This window comes from Balaenoptera borealis (genome assembly GCF_965194805.1).
Source record: "Balaenoptera borealis genome assembly, chromosome: 11".
Taxonomy (NCBI): domain Eukaryota; kingdom Metazoa; phylum Chordata; class Mammalia; order Artiodactyla; family Balaenopteridae; genus Balaenoptera; species Balaenoptera borealis.
This window is the reverse complement of record NC_138868.1, coordinates 74158860-74180838: the sequence shown is the minus strand read 5'-3', so window position 1 is coordinate 74180838 and position 21979 is coordinate 74158860. Positions and strand designations below refer to the sequence as shown.

At 36.3% G+C, this 21979-nt stretch overlaps 1 protein-coding gene across 8 annotated transcripts in view; it reads left to right on the top strand.

Moving 5' to 3' along the window:
- The first annotated feature begins 8966 nt into the window (after window positions 1-8966).
- Window positions 8967-21979, top strand: part of CCDC82 (coiled-coil domain containing 82) — a 29937-nt gene continuing 16924 nt past the window's right edge. Inside the window, exons 1-5 of one of the 8 annotated variants that reach the window (XM_082339945.1) lie at window positions 9074-9507; window positions 11274-11357; window positions 12636-12756; window positions 13905-14638; window positions 15124-15337. In XM_082339945.1, the coding sequence (XP_082196071.1) occupies window positions 13919-14638; window positions 15124-15337 (934 nt within the window). In that variant the 5' untranslated portion in view covers window positions 9074-9507; window positions 11274-11357; window positions 12636-12756; window positions 13905-13918. Of the gene's footprint in view, window positions 9052-9072; window positions 9508-11273; window positions 11358-12635; window positions 12757-13904; window positions 14639-15123; window positions 15338-21979 lie in introns of those variants that run through there. The other 7 variants (XM_082339947.1, XM_082339950.1, XM_082339946.1 and 4 more) reach the window with 7 other exon arrangements.

Here is a 21979-nt window from a genome sequence, read left to right as displayed (position 1 = left end):
ACCTCTATTCTTTCAATTATCTTACTCTCCCACTCTTCTCTTCATCTTTGATGCCCTCTAGTCCTTTAATCCTTCCTATTAATAATATAAAAACTAACATATTAGTTCACAAAGTGTTGTACATTATTTTATTTAATCTTCTTAACAACCTGTATTATCCCCATTTTAGAGATAAAAAGACTCAGAGATTTAGAAACTCACCCAATATCACACGGCTAGGACTTCTGATATCAAAATAAATGGAGAGAGCAGATGCTTCATTCTCATCTTACATCAACTATATAAACAATAGAAAAAAATATGTATGTATATACTTTTAAAAGAACCAAGTATAGCCATCTTCAAAACAGGAAGGTAAACTTTTGGAGGACCATAAACTACGTGTGAGAAAATTGTGTTCCATATAATGAGGTGGCAAGAGCTGGGAGCGGGAGTCTGGATATAACCAACAAGAGGCCTAGCGCAAGGATCCAGGCATATACCGCCACCTTCCAGGCTAGGCACAAAAGAAAATAATGCCTGTGTTCAGGAAGAAGCAGAGCTTTGGGTAATTACCAGAATAATGCCCTTGGTACCTGGTAAACTCGGGAGGAGTGGGGAGCATCCGAGTTCAGAAAATGAGCTCTCAAGTTTCACATCTGACAGGATATAATGTCCATTCCTTGTTCTATCAATGGCTCCAACCAAACCTTAGCAGATGTTTCTATACTTCCCATAATATATGCTGTATAAAGCAGAGGTCATACTCTTTAAGGCAATCTCAGCTACAGTGAAGAATGCACAATTAAGAATGACCAAAATGTTGGAAGTGTACCAACTCCATGAAGGACTATGAACTCAGTAAAGGGTAGGAAAAGGTGAGGGATCACAGAGAATTCAAACTATATGTTTCAGATAAGTAAAATTCATACACTCAAATAAGGGAAGATTATTGTATACATGAAAGAATAGGTACTTATGAAAGAGAACCAATTAGAAATTCTGGAACTGAAAAGTGGTAGAACTGGGACTCAGACACAAGTTTCCTGCTTTCAAGATTTATGTTCTCTCTTCTGATATCAGCTACCCCCTAAAAACACACAGAGACATATATACATGCTTATTTGCTTATTTATTTAGCTTCCTCATTACTCTACCTCTATACATAGTCTTGACCTTATGGTCCATGAAAGGAGCCTGTTATTCTCTTGTCTCCACATCTACTCCACTCACCTTGCAAATATGTAATCTTGTGGCTCTCAACTTTGGTTGCATACTAGTGATTCTCTGCAACATTAAAAAAAAATACACTGTAACTACTCTAAACAAATTGCAATCTGATCCTTTCGGAGTAGGACTCATGCATTGATATTTTTTAAAGCTCCATGGATGATTCTATAAGAATAACTGCAATTGTATACTTTTGTTTCAGAAAGGGCTAATTATTCACTAAAAATGTGCACCCTCCCCTTCCATTGTAAAAAGTCATAATTAGGAAGCAGCTGCCTAGTTAGGGAGTTATTCCTGAGTGCCCCCGGAATCAAGGTAGGGCCAGGTGATGAGTGCTCATCATTAGAATATGAACAGAAATAATGCATATCATTTCTGATAGAAGGAAGTTAAGAAGCAGTGTATATTCTTCATTCTCTCTTTTCCTATCTACTAACTGGATGTAGAAGACTCTAGGGGGTCTAGCAAGCACAAAATCACAAGGTGGAAGGAGCCTGGGCCCATGAATCACAACTTGAAGAAAATCACGCTTCGACCAAGTTTTATATCATCACAAGATTACTCAGAGAAACACATATATTATAAGTCTCTAAAATTCTGAGGTTGTTTTCATCAGCTAGAGTTACCCAGATCAACAGAGAAATTGGTATCTTGAAATTGGGTGCTGCTGTGACAAAAATCTCAAATGTGTGGAATTAATTAGTGATCAGGAAGCAGGCATCAGGGAAACAACTAGCAGAGGCTGGTAAGATGGAATAGCGGTAAAAACATTTTTCAAGTATTACCTTCAATAACTTGGAAAGCAGACCAAAAACCTGTAAGCTTGTAACTCTACAGCCATGGTTCTCAACTGGGGATGATTTTGCCCCCTGGAGGATATTTGGCAATGACTGAAGACAGTAAAACATCATGAAAATTTTAGTTATTTTTCAAGACCAACTCAATTGTTATGACTTACTCCTCCTATCAGATTATACTACCTTATGTCACTCATATCAGAATTAGTCTTGTATATGCACTCCATCAGAACGTGACACAATTCATTCTCCCTTTTTTTTACATTTGTCTCCTCCTCTCTATTATAAGTCTAATGTAGTCTAATCCATGTATCCCATATATTGCCTAGAATGTCTTACACACAGAAATACAATTTGTGTTTGTTGAGTACACATTTGTTGACTGAATATATACTATTCTTCAAAGCATTGATTCTACGGTCCTTGATCTCATAGTCCAATATTGAGATACACATCAAAAAATCACTTCACAATACAAGTCTTACAGAATCTGAGGTCTTAAAGACACTAGTTTTCACATTATTAAGTGTTCCCAGCGACTGCTAGGCTCTGGGCATTCTTTCACCCCCAACTTCTAATTGCATGCGACTGGTTACTGTGTAAACTTGCCAGCTGCTTTAAATAGGGAAAACAGTTAAGAGTACATTTCTAAGGAATGTATTTGGTCTAAAGAGTTTGAATGATAGTCTTTTAAGGAGGTTAACGGTTGGAAAATAAACTCAATTTTAGTACTCGAGTAGCAACAAGGGTACGAAAAACAGAAACCACTACGGCTATCCATAGGAAGAAATGGTCAGAGGCAAGGGCATCAGGAAAGGCTAACTAAGAAAGGAGATATATATATATATATATATATATATATATATATGAAAAGATAATTATCTACTTTGATATTACAGACCAATATAGATTAGCTTAATTTGGCACTGTTTAAAACTCCTTAGCGCATCTAGTTGGCTCTGACGTTAGGATGCTAATGGACAGTTTACTATAGATGGAAAGCAAAACAATTTAAATTTCCCTTCCAGACTGAAATACTGCTTCTCAATTGAAGATACAAATCTGGACTTCTGAACACAGGGTGACTGGAGACAGATTTGGGCTCATAAGCATGCAGGTAATGGAAATGGATGAAGTCACTCTGGAGTAGTAAAAACCAAAAAAAGAAAAGCTGAAAATGTAGAGGATATATAGAGTAGAAGCCACTGAAGGAATTAAATAAGCAAACTAAATCATTATGGTTTCCTCACATAATCCATATCACATATGTTGGCTGTTTTATATGAGTTTACAATTAAACCAGATGGCTTTGTTTTTTCTCAAATACATTATTTTTCCACCTTGATTTCAAGATCTTTAGTACATGAACCACTCTTCCCCATCTTTATATTTTCCTAAATGCATCACCCCCAGTAGTCAATGAACTTTTGATTCACTGAATTTAAACCTGGCAAGGAATTCCACTCCTTTCACCCATCCACCCCCCAAAAGCCCAAATCTCTCATAGAAGGGAAGTTTCTAAATTCCTGCATCAACCTCTGCAGGTAATCCTACCCTCATAGCATTCTTGGCTACTAGGAGTGTGGGTTTAGAGAAACATTATTCAGTTGATCAAGGCTCATCAATGGGAAAACCTGGTAAGACTAGAGAGAACATGACTCTATGGCTAATTTCTTAATAGAGCCATAGAAAGCCAAACAGCCTTCAGTGGGGCACTGAGGGAAGAGGCATTAGAAACTAAGAGTTTATGACTTTGGGGCAGATATGGTACCCAAACAGCTTCTGGTGTCATCCACCAAATGGTCCCAACTACTGATCAAATGCATTCAACTTGGTGCTGACAGCTTAACATTCCAAAGGTGAAAAGGAGAAAAGCAGAGATTACAGGGACCATCTACAAATGAGTAACACATACCAGTAACCTGGGACTAGGATGTTAAAATTCACATCATTACAAAACAAACCTCCCTGTAGGCCACATTTCCTTTTAATTTTCTTCTTCTCATCTAACCACCCCCTCTTTTATTTGAACCTAACCATCATTCTCTTCACCATATCATCTCATTTGGGGGTTTATTTTTTTTTCCCCTTTGATCTGTATGGATCTGAGTGTATACATGCTAATGTGCCTTTGGTGGTAGTGGTTTCCAACAACTGTGGGAAGGCAAGACTTTCATGTTGGGACTATACTGTGCCAACTCTTCAATTCTCTTTGAGATTACCTCATGAACTAAAGAGAAAGGTTTGCATGAACTGTTTTCCCAATGGTGGGTTTTAAATTGCTGAAGTGAGAAAGGATCCTCACTAAGCATGGCTAACCAGAAATCAGAAAACAGATGATCCCAATTTCAAATGCTATTAGGCTGTGGATAAACAGGGAAATGGAGAGTAGTGCAAGAGGAAGGCTAACCTCATAAAAGGGTAAAAGGAAAGGAAAACTGCTGCCACAAGTGCACTGAAAAATAGATAAGTAAATTCAGACACCGGTGGCAGGTGGTGGAGGAAGGTGGCAAGGAATAAATGTTGAAGATTGGAAAGGTTAAGAGGTTAGCCTAGGTTGGAGAAAATAAATGTAGGCTTTGGCATCAAATACCTGGGTTTAAATTCTTACCTGCAGTCAAGTGATCTTCAGCAATTAAGAGTATGAGCTGAGCATCAGTATTTCCACCTAATTCATAATTTTAGGGTTACTGATATAAATACACTGCTTAGAACACAACACGGTATTCAGTAATTGGCAGCTTTTATAATTATGTTTAAGGATAGAAGAGTCCAAAACAGAACTTTTAGTCTACCATTGTTGGCAGCTTTCAGAAAAGAGCAAATAGCTACAAAGCAAAGAAAGAAGAGCCAGTCTCTCACAGGATAGAGAAAGAGTCACAAGATTCACACTCAAGGCCACAAAACAGTGAACCTTTTACTAGATATTAAAGTTTAAAACCACACAGCTTAACAGTAACGTTAATTTTACCACTAGGTGGCAATGATACAGCTGAATTTCACTGACAAGGTTAATTTTAAAAACAGTGAGCAAATCCAGACAGAAATTCCAAGAAGCTTTTTAGTACATATTTTCATTTTAGAAAAATGAAAAAATTTTTATATACAATTTAATTTATAGCAAAATGTGTAATTATCTGATTCAATATGTGTGTTAACTTCTGAGGCAATTCATGCAAGAAATACAATTTTTAAACAGTTCTGGTCACAGATAAGTCTTTTTTAAAAACCTAGACATATATCATGAAGAGAACAGAAATTATGGAAAGCTACAAGTATTTTTGAAGCTTTATAGTTCTAAGAAAGTCATTATAAAATGCAAAGTATTTCAATGAAAAAGTTAAACCTTTCAAAAATGACTGATAGAGAATTCTTTTTTTTTTTAAATTAGGGCCAAAATATGAAATAATATGCAGACACTTTGCTTTTAAGTTACAAACGAAATTAATATTCATATAGGTAAAATCTTTTCAATGTCTTGAGTAAACCTACATTGTTAAGCAAGTTTATCAAAATTCTGACAAACGAATTCAGTAATACCTTTTTACAAATGTCAAAATAATAAATGATGAAATTCCTTAGAATCTAGCACTTTCCATAATTATTTCTGCTTTCTTCATAAAACAGATAATTTACAGCTTATTAAAAATAAAAACTTTATTCATTTCTTCTTTTCATATCAAATAAAAGGAGAAGGTATGACGAATTTTTTCAAATTTTAGACATTTTCAAGTGCATAGTAAAAAAAAAAAAAAAAAACTTTCAAATACCCAAGATATTCCCTCACATATAGGGTGGGAGCTCACATCACCACATGTAACATTATAAAACCTGTACTATAATTAGATGAATAAATAATAAACCTATACTGTTATCCAATTAATAATATAATTTTTAAAAAGACCCAATTAAAACGAGCCTATTTATTCCCTTTGTATAAATAACCTAACGTTCCCCAAATTTTCAACTCCCAGTTTCTACAAATGAATAGGTCAGAATATCTTATATATAAGCTTTCCAATAGTTTTCTAATTTAGCAATCACTTCCTATATTTACTTTACTTCCAGAAAAAAGTCCCCCCCAAACAAATGTAAGAAAAGCATGATTTCTAAGTTATTTTATTAATTCATAGATCAGTTTCCCCTTCATTTTGAACTTCATTTTGAATTATTATAGATCACCCTGAAATCTAACAATATAGATATTTCTCATTCCATCAGTGTATACAAATATACAAAACAACCACCCACTTAAGATGGTTAGCACAAAGAAAGATTACTGCGGCAGCCCTCACAAATCTAACAAAAGATTTCAGGAAAGTGCTCAATCTGTTCACTGTTACCTGTAACTTCTGCTAGAAAATTTATGGAATGCCACTGTCATGGAAGGGATAATTGTAGATCTACAAAAGTGAATACATACGTTATGTGTAATTTATACCTATACAGAATCAGCTTCTGATTATCAACACAGATACAGGGACATGAGACAGATGCTGCAAAACACATAATCCTCAAACCACTTCAGATACATTTTTCGTATCTGTATTTCACAGGGCTGTGTCTGAGAATTCAGAACACAAAGAAAATTAAGCCATATTGCAGAGGTCAAGAGTTACACGATTACCAAAACAATGGTAATGCTGATATGCCATTACTAACTTGAGTTTGTCATCTTCTGCTTATTTCTGATGGTGGCTCGAAGTTTACGTATCACCAGTCTATCAGGCAGAATCATATCACCTTGTTGTTCTAGATAATCCAATAAATTTTCAGTCCATTGGAGAGCAGCTGCATGATTAATATGTTTCTCTGGAATCAGTTCTATTTCCTCCTCCTCATTTTCACTGGATTCGTCTGTCTGGCCTTGTGCTCTTCTGATGATTTCACTGTCAGTTAAGACTTCATAGCCTGGTTCAGTACTGTCCACTTCAAGCCATTTTTCAATGTTCTCAGGAGTCACATTTTCCAATCCTTTGGTGTGTTGTAAAATGGTAGCCACAGCAGCCACTGAGATATCTTCTTCATCAAAGTCCAGGCTTTCTTTTTCCTCTATCGTAGGGAGAATCTTCTTCCATGCTCTGCTAATGGTAACTGGCTTTACTAAATTCCATGCCATTGCTATTTCATAAAGTGCATCTAGCAGAGTTAGTTTCTTCCAGAATGATCTCAGGTCATTGCCTTCTTCCAAGTTGTTCTGGAGAAGACCTGCACGATAGTTTCTCTTCATTGTAGCTATGACTCCCTGATTTGAGGGCTGAATCAACGAAGCCACATTAGGTGGTAAATATTTAGCAAATATTTGGCCATCATCTGACCTCAGGACGTTTTCATTTGGATGTGTTGGTGAATTATCCAGCAAGAGCACAGCCTTTTCTTGCAAGCCTTTGGATCTTAAGTGCTCGCGAACTTGTGGCACAAAGATCTTATCAAACCATTGTCGGAAAATGGAAAGATCCATCCATGCACCTTTTTGGCTGAAATAAGAGACTGGCAGGTTTGAGGTGTCAGTTGACTTGAAGGAGCGAGGTTTCTTTGCTTTCCCCACAACACAAAGCTTAAGTTTGTGTAAACCTGTTGCATTGGCACAACACATGATAGTGACTCTTTCTTCAATTGACTTGTGCCCAGGGGCTGTGCATTTACCTTTGATTACTGAAGTCCTGGAAGGCAAGCATTTCCAAAACAGTCCAGTTTCATCTGCATTGTAGATCTGTTCCGGTTGCAAATTCTCTCGTTCAATAAAGTCTCGAAAGTTGTTGCAAAAATCTTCCACAGCTGTCTCATCTCCACTCAATCTTTCGTTTCTAATATTAATCTCTCTAATGCTGTGCCGCTGCTTAAAACGAGTTAACCAACCGGCAGAGGGGTTAAAATCACCATCCATTCCCAAAGCATAAAAGAAGAACTCTGCCCTTTTTGCACAAATTGGTCCAGACACGGGATTCCCTTTTGCTCTTTGCTGGTTGAACCATTCCAGCATTGCTCTGTCCAGTTCCTCATACATGGATGGCTTCATAGATTTCCTCTTGGCCAGAAGACTTGTGGAATCAGAACTGCTTGCGTAAGTTATAATCTTTTCCTTATTTTTTCTTATATCCCGAACTGTTGTCTCGCCAATTCCATAAATCACTGCCAGTTGTTTGGAAGAACCTCCGTCTTCAAGTTTCTTTATTATATCAAGCTTATCTTTAATAGTTAACACCACACGCTTCCGTTTCCCTGACATGGTGAGGCTCTGGGACTCAGGGACTCACCCCAGACTCACACGGAAGCAATCCTCTAAATCCTGCCTTCTCTCACAGACTCACTTTAACACAGCCTTACACACTCAAGTCTTTCAACCTTACCAGGCACCTGGTGGCCCTGACCCCTCCCCTGGCTGGGCTGGGCTGGCAAAGAGACGGCAAAGGACGATCAGAGGGGCGGAAGTCTGAGAGAACAGGCCTTTAACTTTAAATGGGCAGTAGAGGAGGCCCCAAGTCACCGCGGATAATCCGGATTACAAACATTTGTTTTATTCCCCCAGTGGCCGCGAGAAAGACTATAACCCCACCGTGACCACAAGCCTCCTTCACGCCCAGATCCTGGGTCAACGGCCGTCACTAACCCCCGCCACACCCCAAAGTTACAGCAGAGAGCGGAAGAGCCAGGGAGTCGGGGACTGGCCCCCTTCCCCAGAGGGACGGTTACGCTGGATTCCTTTCCCAGCAGTCAGCCCCTTCCACCGCAAGCCCCACTTCCCCGCGTTGGCGTACTTAGCCTACACAGTCCTCCCCGTTCTTCACTGCCCGCCGAGCCCCCTCTCCCCACCTCAGTTGGAACCAGGACCCCGTAACGCTCCCTGCCTAACGTGCGTCGACCGCTCCTCCCCACCCCCACCATACGCTCCCGGAAACGCCCCCTCCCACCGCCGACCCCGCCCCTCGCCCCTCCCAGAGGCGGGACTTCCCCCTGTCCCCGGAAGGAGGAGGAGCGTCGCCAGTCTGGACTGCGTACCTGGGCGGAGGCAAAGGTGGAGGCGGAGGCAGAGGAGATTTGAAAGGTGAGGGCGCGGGGGCGGTGCGGGCCAGCTCGGGGCGGGGACTCGCTCCCGCTCCGGCTGCTAATGGTTTATTAGAAGGGCGGGGATAAAAAATTCCCGCCGGCGCTCTCGGGGTAGGCGGGACGGCTCGCCTCTGCGTGTCGCTCCACTTGTGGGCCGCCGGGGCAGAGCTGCAGTGGGTGGGGTGCCAGTTCCTTCCGCGAAGGGGAAGTGGGCAGGGCTGATGCGCAGGGCTCCACGGGTGATTTCGCGGGTTTCTGGCTTTTCCAAATCCTTGTTTGTTTTCTGGGGGCCGAGCTCCTCTAAGGTCCGGGGGTTTGCGACGTCCCGCGCACGTCATCACGAAGCTCTGTCAGAGGGTCCCGTTTCCTAGCTACGGTGCCCCTCCCTCCTGGGGGTGAGTAGCAGACGGGCGGGCGATCTGCGTCAGGTGTCTGCGTCCCGCCGAGGAGACAGGTTTGTAATCATGAAAATGACTGTGGTGTTAACTCCCGAGAGGCTCTGTTCCTTCCTAGGCCCCTCATCCCTGCTGAATTTAGCGAACCATCTTCAGTGTTAAAGATTTTAATGAATACTATAGTTGTCGGGGAAGGCAAGCTGGCAGGATCCCCTCTATGCGAAATTGTGTCGTACTAAACCGTAATTCTAAGTGGGGGACATTGGCTTTCCTCCCTTTATGTTTCTTCATATTTTCCTATTTCCCATTTCTGTTTTGTTGTGCTGCCCTGTTTTCCAGCCAATGGAAGAACTATGACAAATTTATTCACAGCAATGCGATAAGAACAAAAAAAGAATCATATTCTGTAGCCCTTAAATCATGTATTACGCTGGCTTGTTTTGGTGTCCCAAGTAATCTCGTCAGATTGTGAGCTCCTTGGGAGCAGAGACCGTGTTGTTGAATTCTAGAAACGCCACAACTCGGAGCATGTGCTGGCACATAGTATACATTCAATGACTGTTTCTTTGGTTTATTAAGGTTTCCTCTCCAAACTGTCATATAAAAGGAAACATCAAGAGGAGTAATGTTTTACAAATAAGATGTATCCCTTCTGGTGGAATTTCAAGTAATGGCTGGGGTTCCACTGCCCTTCAAATTTTTAAGTGTAAACTACCACCTACATTGTTCATAGGGCAAGTCGATGATTCCTAGAATGAATCTTTTCTTGATGAATTAACCTCAAAGTCTAGAATAAAGGATATTTCTTCTGATGAGAAATTCAGGTGGCATCAAAGTACCCTTTTTAGTTGTAGAGTTACCGTGCTAGAGAAAGAACACAAGCCTTATGGGTTATTGCCTTGACATTCTTTGGCAGACAAGATAGTATGTGCTATTTACATGATTTTAACCATGAAACACAAAGATGTGATAGTATTGATCATCTTCATTCACTTATTTAATGCTCTCTGTTTGGAGTCTCTTTTTCTCTTTGCCTAAAGGTAAGGTATCATTAAAGAAGCTTGATTAAACTTTCATTTCAAAATATTGAGTGTATACTCAGCATATATAGAAATTACATCCATTTGCATGGATTATTTTCTGAATGAATTCTAATGATCAAGAGATACCTTACCCATCAGCCTAGCTTTATCTTCTCATTTCTCTCCTCAGGTTCAGTTCACTCACTTCCCTCTGTCATCCTTCTTCCCTCCCCAGCTCACGCAGTAAAAGTATCCACATTTAAAAAGAGGAGCCGACCATAATCAAATTATCTTCCTTTTCAATGACAGATTTTTTTGACATTATTGATATAAACAGCAATTTTGAAATATAAGAGATGCCCTGGAAATTTGGCAGTTGGCCAAATGAAATTTGTTTACATAAAATTTGCCTCCTCAAACATTCAATACTGCAGCTTTCCAAAATAAATTTTTTCTCATCAGAGACTGCCTTTCTTTGGAATCTTTACTTTTTGACTCAGTGGGGAATCCCTTAAATTTTGTGATCAGTGTCCTCAGTAAGGTGGCAGAGGGAAGTCTGCAAATTTTTATCTCTTTTGCACATTCTTTTCTTGCCTGTTAGATAAATAATTTACAGAAGTTTCTGGCCTAATTCATGTGCACTAAAATTCAGTTACATAATTTAAAAAGCATGTTTGTAAACTCTTAGTCAAACTGTTTTAATGATTATTTTCAGAAACTAAAATTTAGCCTGAATGAGAGATAAAATAATGACTTTTTGAAGGCATAATTTTTCCTACCTTGTACAAATATAATATTGGCAGCAGTCATTGTGTAGCACTGGACAGGGAATCAGGAGACCTGGTTTCTAATCCCTGCTCTGTCACTAACGAGCTGTGTGATCTTCGGTAAGTCATTTAAACTCTACATCCTTGGCTTTGATTTTTATAAATGAAGGTAGATAATATCTTCCTTTTCGGATCATTGTCAGGATTTTAAAATATATTTGAAAATGCACTGAAAATTACTATACATATAGCGTTTTTTAATAGCTTAACTCTGTGCAGTCATAGGTATTTGAATAGTGTGACATTCTTAATCATTTCTATCATTGTCATAGGAATCACCTCTTGAAATGATAACTGTCTTTTGCACATGGTATAGTTTTGTAAGATAATCATCTAGTGTGGATGAAACTGCTTTTGAGTTCTAATAAAATCACCTTTCACTTTAATATTCCTCCTGTCCATACTTTAGTGTATCTACTGAGGCCATATCTGTCTTTTGTTTTCATTATTTCTCCCAATTCAGACAGATTTATTAAAAAGCCTTACCTTCTTATTGTAGTGTAAAGCACATGCACAGTTAGCTTATGCAAATTTATAACTATATATGCTTTAAAAATATTTCTTTGTACTATATGGCTTCAAAATATAACCTGCCTAGTTTATCTGGTGTTTAATAAAAAGAAAAAAAAACAATAATCTGTTTAAAACCTGAAAGAGAAACTGGGGGACATATTTTGCAACAGTATGGTATACAATAATCCATACTTTGAAGAGTAATATAGAGAGTTTTAAAAAGAGTAATTTTGACCACACACAGATTTATTCTTTGCTGATTTTAATATAAACCTTCTGTAAAATGCAACCTAAGTGTAATTTCAAATAGCGGAATATTTGGTCTATGGACTAGGATTTGGTAGATCACTGTTACAATGCTGAATGTATCTTGTAGCAGTTACTGTCATAAGGTCACCTACATTATAATTTCTTGTGTATAATCTTAGCAACTGTTGTTGTTCTGATTTTATATGAGTTGTTTACCATTATAGAAGCAGTCACATTGCCTTATAAACATAACAGAATTTGTACAATGAAATGGGTGGTATCTCCCCCCCCCCAACTAAAAAGATAATCATCTTGGGAAGCTATAAACTTGGTTCAGTAACACCGCCATTGCTCAAAAAATTTTTGGCATTCTAGTTTTGGAATTACCATCAGAGTTTGCAGCACATTTAAAAAATTAATAGTAGTTAATCTTCATCTTTTCATATTGCCTTTCATTTCTGGAAGCTGGTAACAATCCCTTATAACTAAGACAAGTGAATACAGTGGATATTTAAATGTCTCTTTGGGATAAAAAACGACGTGTGATTATTTTCATATTTTTTGAAAATAAAATAGAAAATCTCCAGAATATTCTGTGCCATGGTGGAAATATTGGAACAATCAGCCTCATAATGTGATTTCTTTGAAGGAGACAGCACTCAATTGAATACATAAGTTCTTATATGCGTATTATGAGGTCAGTCTCATTGCATCGTGATCATATTTTTATTCTCCTTAGCAACCACAGAAGTACATATGTGTTACCGTTTCTCTAGTTAAATTGTCTCTAATTGTTCTTTTACTGTATACTTGTGATAATTTTGATGGAGTTCACCCTTTTCTGAATCAGGAACTTAGATCATTTGTTTTCCTTCCCAATACCATGCTCTGCTTCACCATGAAACTTTTTTGTTTTTTCACCTATGTTATTGGATTGTTAGTAAGTTTTCTATTGGATTATATTGTATCTTTAACTTTTAATGGTTTAAAGCCATTGCCATTTTACTAAAATATATGGAGGCTGAAATCTTGGTAGATAAGTTATCGCTCAGTTTTGCACTGTTATCTATTTTGTGTCACTTAGTACTTTATTACTTTCTTCATATAAATGTTTAACTTTTATGTTATAATTCATGTAATTTCTCTGTTCAGAATCCTTCTTTGCTTATGGGAGGAATCATTCTGTAATCCCACCCTACCTTTCTATACTGGTCTCTTTTTTCCAGCATAAAGCCTTTTTTCACACCTTTTCGGTCACACTTATTTACTAAACATGTCATGTTCATTCTCAGTGCCAAAGTTTGGACTTTATCATTTTTTCCTGAAATCCCTTTGTCTTTCATTCCTTCTGTTCAAATGTAATCAATTCTTCAGTGGTCTATCAGATCATATCTGTTCAATAAAATTTTCAGTGAAACACTTGCTATTTTGATCTTCCTGCATCTTTACACTTTTATTGCAGTTATTTTTTTATCACTTATTTGGTACTAAATGAATACTACCTTGCATTTTTCTTAATTATTATATGTTTCTATGTTTTAGTTCTGCACATGGATAGTAATAGTCTGAAGAACAGGACCATGATTTTTGTATGAACCTCTTTCAGCACAACATACAACATAATTCAAAATAGATGTTCATATGATGATTTCATAGATGTTCAATAAATAATTTGTTGCATAATTTGTTATGCAAATTATGCAACCATCTTCACTCAGATATTTCATGTGATTTTACCTTTGTGAACCATTTAATAACACCAAATAAATATAGTTTGTACCATAAATGCATTCATTGTTGTAATCTGGTTGTCATTATTATATTCCTAATAACTTTATTTTGTAGAAGCTTAAGTGAAAATGGTACATATTAGAAGACATGAAACGAGGAAAAATTCTAAAACTCAAGAGTGTGAACAGAAATCTCGAGTGGATTGGAGGCGGACTAAAAGAAGTAGTCTCTCACAATTATGTGATAGTGATGATGAGCTTGACAGTGATGAGGAGCTTGATAGTGATGAAAGTGTTGACAATAATGAAAGTGTTGACAGTGACGAAGAACCTGATAGTAACAAGGGGCTTGATAGTAATAAGAAGCCAGAAAATGAAGGAGAGCTTAAATTAATTGAAGTTGAAAGTGAAGGAAACAGTAGTAAGCATCTCATTAACACTGGCAACAGTTCGACATACGAAGAAGAAAAGAACAAAACCAAACATGGAAGTATTGACTTACCAGATCATGAAAAGCATTCAGGTCAAGAGGAAGATGATCTCAACAAACACTCTGGACAAATACCAGAGGAAGATTTAGAAGAAGAACACATCAAGCGAGGGAAGAGAAAAAGGATCTCCTCTGTGATGTACGACAGTGATGAAAGTGACGACAGTGATATCCTAGTTAGAAAAGTGGGCGTTAAACATCCGCGTAGAGTGGTTGAAGATGAATGTTCTTCAGTGGAGATGGAGCAAAAAGAACCTGAAAAAACTTTAGCCACAAGAAAGCGAGAACAGCTCCAGAAACTGCAAGACCTCTCAAAACAGAGATCTCGTCAGAGACGCAGTAGTAGTAGAGACCTTGAGGTGTGTTATATTTTATTGGTTTTGTTACTGTTTTTAAATTTTTATTTAAAGTATTTTATAAAAATCAAAGTGCTGAGTCTGTTCTATTTCACAATAATTCTAAAATTTATTTTTTAGTCAAGTTTCCTTGAACATGTTTGATTGCAGTATTGTATCTAATAATATTATTTTTTCATGAGCCTCATTCTTTCACTCTTTTTTAAAATTGAAAGACTTTTTTAAAATTTGGTCTTTCCTGTTTTTAATTTCTACTTATCATCTTAATGTCGATTTTAAACATTTTATTTCACTTACCAGGGTATATTATCTTCTTCCTAATTTCAAAAATTCAACATTTAACATGACAAGATTTTTTTAACCTTAAAATATAAAATTAATTTCTACAAATCATTTTTTTATTTCGGATTTAATCTTTTAATTTCACATCCATACTGACAATTTTTTAAAGGTACACTTTACTAAAAGGTATGTTTTAATTTAATTAGGACTCTGAAAAGAAATCCTGCCCAAGCAGTGATGAAAATGATGAGGAGGAGGAGGGGGAGGAGGAAGATGATTATGAATATGATGAAGATGGAGATGATTATATTATTGATGACTTTGTAGTGCAAGATGAGGAGGGTGATGAAGAGAATAAAAGCCAAGGAGGAGAAAAATTGACTACATCACAACTGAAATTAGTAAAACAGAATTCTCTTTGTAAGTTAAATATCAAGAGAATGTTTTATGACTTGTTCTAATCATGATATTATACTAAGTATCAGATCAGCCTTTTACTATCATGTTCTAAATCATTGATTAGGAACTGTGGTTTCATTTTCAGGTAAACTTGTCTAATAATAGTTTACTCTAGTGGTTTCGAGAACCCTTTACACTCTTAAAAATAATTGAGGACCCCAAAGGGCTTTTGTTTCTGTGGGTTATATCTATCAACATTTACCATTGTAGAAATACAAAAGAGAGATTTAAAATATATCTATTAATTAAATGACTTAAAATAACTCATGTAATGTGATAAGCTCATTACATGTTAATATAGATACCATTTTTCTGAAAAATTCTATTTTTTAACTCTATTTTTCCAAAAAATGAAAAGAATGGTATTGTTTTCCATTTTAATAAATATATTTAACGTCTAGCTTAACAGAAGGCAGCTGGGTTCTTATATCGGCTTTTGCATTCAGTCTGTTGTGATATTTTGTGATATTAAATTAGATGAAAGCAATTGTGTTTCACACAGATAGGTAGCTGGAAAAGGAAGGATTGTTTTTAAAGCATTTTTAAAATAATTGTGGATATTCTCATTTGACACCACACCAAAATTCAACAAGTGATAGTTTCTTAAAGGTTAGTTTGCAGTATGGAATGTAAAAGCGTATGAATGAACTTTTAGTACTTACATTACATTCCATTGGTCTGTCTTGTAATTTGAATGGATCTTTTACCCATGCATGATTTTGTAACATCATGCACTGATAATTCGAAAAATATTGGTTCACTGGGTTATGTAGCTTTTCCATATTTTGACACATTTCATTATACAGTATTTAAGAAATCACATTCATTAATATCACCACCAATCTCATCAGAAAATTCTTTAGGTATTGGGAAGTTGTCAAGCTCATAGTAACAAATACAAGTTTTTCAAAATTCTAATTTCTACTCAAAAATCTGTTTTTTATCTTTGGTAACAAATACTGTGAGTTCTTGAAATGACAGTTTCTCTTTGTTCATTTTTGACAAAATATTTGACAAATGCCTGAATAACATAGTTGGTCAATAGTTCTCTCAAGTATACATGGTGTTTCAAGTAAACTTGACAAATGAGGCTTTTTTAACTCCCAACTCAGTTTTCCTCAAAGTACGATATTATACTTGATATGCAGCACAAGTGCTTTATCCATACTTCCCATTTCATCTCACTGAATACAAAAAAGGTGTATACTCAAGATTCAAGATTTAATAAAAATAATAATTTTTACTGCTTCATCAAGGACATTCTTAGGTGAAAGTAGGTTTTTTACTGAATGCATAGCAATGATTATAATGATTACTAGTAGTTTGGTTCTATAGCCATGATTCATGTTAAGGGGTCAGCTGCCTTATCCATAGTTACGTTTGCAGCATCGTTGAAAATGTCAACATGGTGAAACAGCAGATAATTATCTTAGTGTTATTGCTTTGACCTCACTGATCACCTTAAATGGACTAGGAGACTTCCAGGGGTCTACAGATCACACTTTGAGAACCACAGGTGTTATCTGGCCTTTCGAAGTGACACTCAGTGAAACCTATCAGGAAATTAGAACCTTTTATATTTTCACACAATGGAAATATAAATAATAGGGCCCTGAAAATTTAGGATGTCTTTAAATATGTATTATTGTTCTGATCCCTATAATTGTACATAAATTTAAAGACTTTTTTATGATGTTTTACAACTCTGGTACAACTCTGTTGGATGAAAACATTTTTTTTTCTTCAAGAATGCATTTTTACCAAAAAAAATTAAAGGGCATAGTTACTAAAGTTAAGTGTAATATGGTTCAAATTAGATACCATGATTTAGATAAATTAGTAGATTGAGGTATGAATCAAATTTCAAGAAATTTATCAGTTACAGAAATGCCAGTGATAAGCATCTGTGTATTGAAAGTTAATGACTGTTTTCCTTATGTCAGTAGGCACTGGTTCACCTGCCATCTGGACATTTGAATCTCAGGAAAACTCAATTAGGAAGTGTCCCATCATTCTGGATATTAATATCTAGAATGTGATAGAACATTTACTGAGAGATACCCACTCATAAACACTCCTGTTAATTAATGAAAATAAAAGTCCACCACATGGGAACTCTTTTAACTTTCTTCTCTATCCTACACTTTTATGCTTACTTTTGTTTTTTTAAGGGAGGTTTTAGATTTACTGAAAAGTTGAGTAGAAAGTACAGAGAGTTCCTATATAACCCCTCATTCAGAGTTTCCCTGTTATTAACATCTTGGATTAGTTTGGTACATCTGGTGTGATCGATGAGCCAATATGAATACATTATTAACTGTAGTTCATAGTTTGTGTTGGGGCTCACTCTTTGTGTTGTACATTCCGTGGGTTTGAGAAATGTATAATGATGTAACAGGTATCCACCATTACAATATCAGAACAGTTTCACTCTCCTAAAAATGCCTTGTTCACCACCTACTCATCCCTCCCTCCCTCCCACCCCAGAACCCCTATCAACCACTGACCTTTGAAATGTCTCCATAGCTTTCCCTTTGCCAGAATGTTTTATAGTCGGAATCATACAGCATGTAGCCTTTTCAGGTTGGCATATTTCACCTAATAATGCATTTAAGTTTCCTCCATGTCCTAATGTGCATGATAGCTCATTTCTTTTTATCACTGAATAATATTCCATTGTATGGATGTACCACAGTTTGTTTATCCATTCACCTGTTGAGGGACATGTTGGTTGCTTCCAAGTTTTGGCAATTATGAATAAAGCTGCTATAAATATTTGTGTGCAAATTTATCTATGGACATAAGTTTCCAACTCATTTGGGTAAATATCAAGGAGTTCTGTGCTTGCTTTTACTATTGAGCATCTCCACCTTAGAAGGAGATGTACCTCATTTTTTATGCAATACATTTTATCTTATGTGTTCTTAATTGAAGCTTCTCCTTCTGACTCTATCCTTACAAGCTCTCTTTTCTCAACTTGTAACCATATTAATGCCTTTCCTCCCTTGAGTTGGCATGTTCTATTAGCCACCATTCTAAATCTTACCTTTTTGTTCAAGTCTCCCAGTAACTCTGCAAAGCATTGTGCTTAGACTATTATACCCATCAATCCAGTGAAATTGCTCTCACTGAAGTTAGTGATAACTTTTTAGTTGCCAAGATGCGCTTTGGTTCTTATGTTAACCTGATACTGCTGTGTTCTTTGCCACTAACCATTGACAACTCTCACTTTCAAAGTTCTCTTTTTCGCTTCTTGCATTCCCCTTATAATATTGCTGTCCTCTTTTTCCATTTGCCATGTAAATATCGGTGTTTCTAAAGGTTCCATCCTCAAACTACCTTCCTTTTGCTTGTGCTTCAGGCAGTCTCTGCCCCATAACTTCAGCCCAATCTATGGGGAAATTCCCAAACTTTTATTTCCAGCACAGATTTCTCCATAGTTTTAAGGCCCAATTTTTAAATCTTTTTATTGAACATTGTCATCAGGGTGTCTTTCAGACATCTCACACTCAATATGTGCAAAACTAAATGATTGAGAAGGGAGCGTAAGGGAGTTTTGGGCTGGTGGTAGAACTTGTTTTTTTGATTGTCATGGTGGTTACACAACTTCGTGTTTTGGTCACAGAACTGTGCACCAAAAAGAGTGAATTTTATGGTATGTGAAAAAGTATAGCTCAATAAAGAAATCCAAATGAGCATCCCTACTTCCCAAAAAATTACCTAAATCGTTAATCAGCTTCACTTCTCTTTGTAATCCTAACACACATTAGACTTGGTGACACATTATAAGAACTTATTAGTTGGATGGATGGATGATTAAGATAAACATTGACTGAAGGCTCCTGGGTCTTATAGTTTAAGAAACAAAAATGTTAGGCGTGACCAGATTTATTAATACATCAGAGGAAAAAAAACCCATGTATTTTTATGTGATAATTTATGATTTGGTTAATGTTTTTAATACTTAACAATGATTATGCCATTAAGGAATATAATAAATGAAGCTAAATACAGGCAGTTTTTGATATGCCAAGGGATTATGTTCTAAAAGTTGCTATAAATCAATTCTTACATTTGAAAATCAACATACATTTTCTCGTTAAAGCAATAATCTATATGATGAATAGTGAACACCCTTCTGTGGCCTGGGTTAGATTGTAATTAGGCTAGTATTCCCAGATTCATTCTCCCCCCATCCCCAACTTCTATAACAACAGTGACAACTACTCATTCAACATGTGATCAGAATTTGGGAGAAATGTTCAGAACTCCAAATTCAGCACTCACTTGAGACTCACAATCAGTGGCATATGCAATTTTATCTTTTTGAATAGAACAGTTCCACTGTAGGAAGACATTTTGTTAATTCCTTGCTATCTGCCATTTGGCTCTGAAAGACGGACACATTTGTAACACCTTAAAATAGAATAGTTTGCCTCCTACTACATGGTTGAAGCACTTAAAAGACAGAGTCTTTTTCCCTTCTCATCAATCCCTATTATTATTTATTCATATTTATTCTGAGACTGCAACTCCCAGAAAAGATATCAAAGAAAGTAGAGGGATGGACTAGCAATGGTTTGTTGTATTACAGATCTATATAGTTCACATGGTAATAATGTTATACACAGGTAGAGAGATAGGAACACCTTCAGATTTGTAGATACTAAAGATTATATTATTTTTCCAGTACTCTATCATATGTTCAGAGTGACAGAGAACCAAGTAGTACATTATAAAAGTACATCTCAGTCTAATAGTGCCTTGCTAGAAAAATGCTTGCTAGAATACTGGAAATTAGATTGAGTGAACATTAACTTAGTCTCCACCTAGCAATTAAACAGAATCTTTCTATCAATATGCATGGTATGACTAAGAGCAATCTCACAACAATTTATGTTAAATATTAAATCCTCTAGAGAACTTCTCCTCTTGTTTTAGGATAAATAAAAAGTACCAGTGAAATCATATGGCACAAGGGAAAAGTAACCCTGCCCTGAAGACTCAGGGGAAGAAAATGCCCATGAAAAAATGTTTCATTAAAGTAAACAGAAGAAAATTGTACAAAGCATTTGCTTTGCAATCTATGAAAAAGAAATAGAAAGTCATGAGGAGAGAACAATTTGAGGTGAAAGGGAGGTAGTTAAGGATACACTGCCAGAAAATGAAAAATATAAAGTCAGAAAATCTATATTGAAAGCAGTAGAGAGCAGAATTAACAGTACAGAAAATCTCATCAGCGATATGTAGGTTAAACCCTAGAATTTTCTAGCATAGAGAGAAAAAACATTTCTAAAGGAGGAGATAATACATAAAGGAATAGAAATGAAGACCCTATTTCACAAGTTCCTGGGTGGGAAAATACAGAACAAATGGAAATCTGAAGGAAGAAAATTACATAACCTTAGTGAGATATATAAAAGATTTGAATGTGCTGAGAGGCTTACCATGTTTCTGGATATAAAGACACATGGAGATGTGAATTCAAAGGTATCATACAAGAAAATATTCTTGAGTTGCCAAACACACCTGTTTATGCAGATTAAAGAGGCTCACATCCTAAGTTGATGAAAAATATTTTCAAACAGGCATATGAAGGAAATATTTTTGTAATTACAAGAGTAAAGAAAAAGTCCTCTAACCATTCTTTTTAGAACTATAAAAATTGTTTAATATTAGGTGCCATATTAATGTGTTGCATATGTCAAAAGAGAAAAAATAATAATTTCAATAGATTCTAAAAAGGCATTTGATAACATTCAATGCCCATATCTAGTTTTCCAAAAAGTCTTAAGAATAGTTATATGAGCATATGTCCTTTACATAACAAAGAATATCTTAAACCAAGATCCAACATCATAATGAAGCACTAGAGATATTCTCTTTAAAATAAAGAACAAGACAAAAATATTTCCTACTTTGTTCTAGTTGTTCTCAACAATGCAACAGATGTGAAAGTAAAATAAAAAATATAACTATTGAAAAGGAAAAGACATTATTGAACATAATATGATTATACACAAGCTATCAGTTTCTGACTTATTTAACCAAAGATACAGAAGTTAAGAGAAAGGATATGAATATATTGAGAGTAGGAGTAGATGCAGCATCTATTTCCATATTTTTCTTAAGTTCTTTTTTCTCTATATGAGTGGGAGGCACCTGTTGGAGTAGAAAAAGGGGCCCATTTCTTGCTCTGCCCCTGCCCTCTTACACTGGGCTTACATTTCCATTTCAGAAGAAAGTACACCAACAATCCATGTGCTTCTACCTAAGAGAATATTTATAAACAGTCTCTTGGTTTTTGAAATAAACTTAGCACTAGCAAGACCACATCCTCCTCAGGGTAGGGGGAGAAAGCAGTCAGTGCCCAGGAATTCCCAAACAGTATCTCTCTCTCCAGCTCTATAATGTTCCAGGAAGCTCATTTTCCTTAGAAAAACATCTCAAAAAATGACAGATGCACAATTAATACGTAAAACTCAGTAGTTTTCTTATATGCTGTCAATAATTATTTGGAAGATATAATGAGGGAAAATTCCATTTACACTAGTGAACAAAATAATTACTAGGCCTAATCTTAAGAAGAAAAGCTTGACTTTA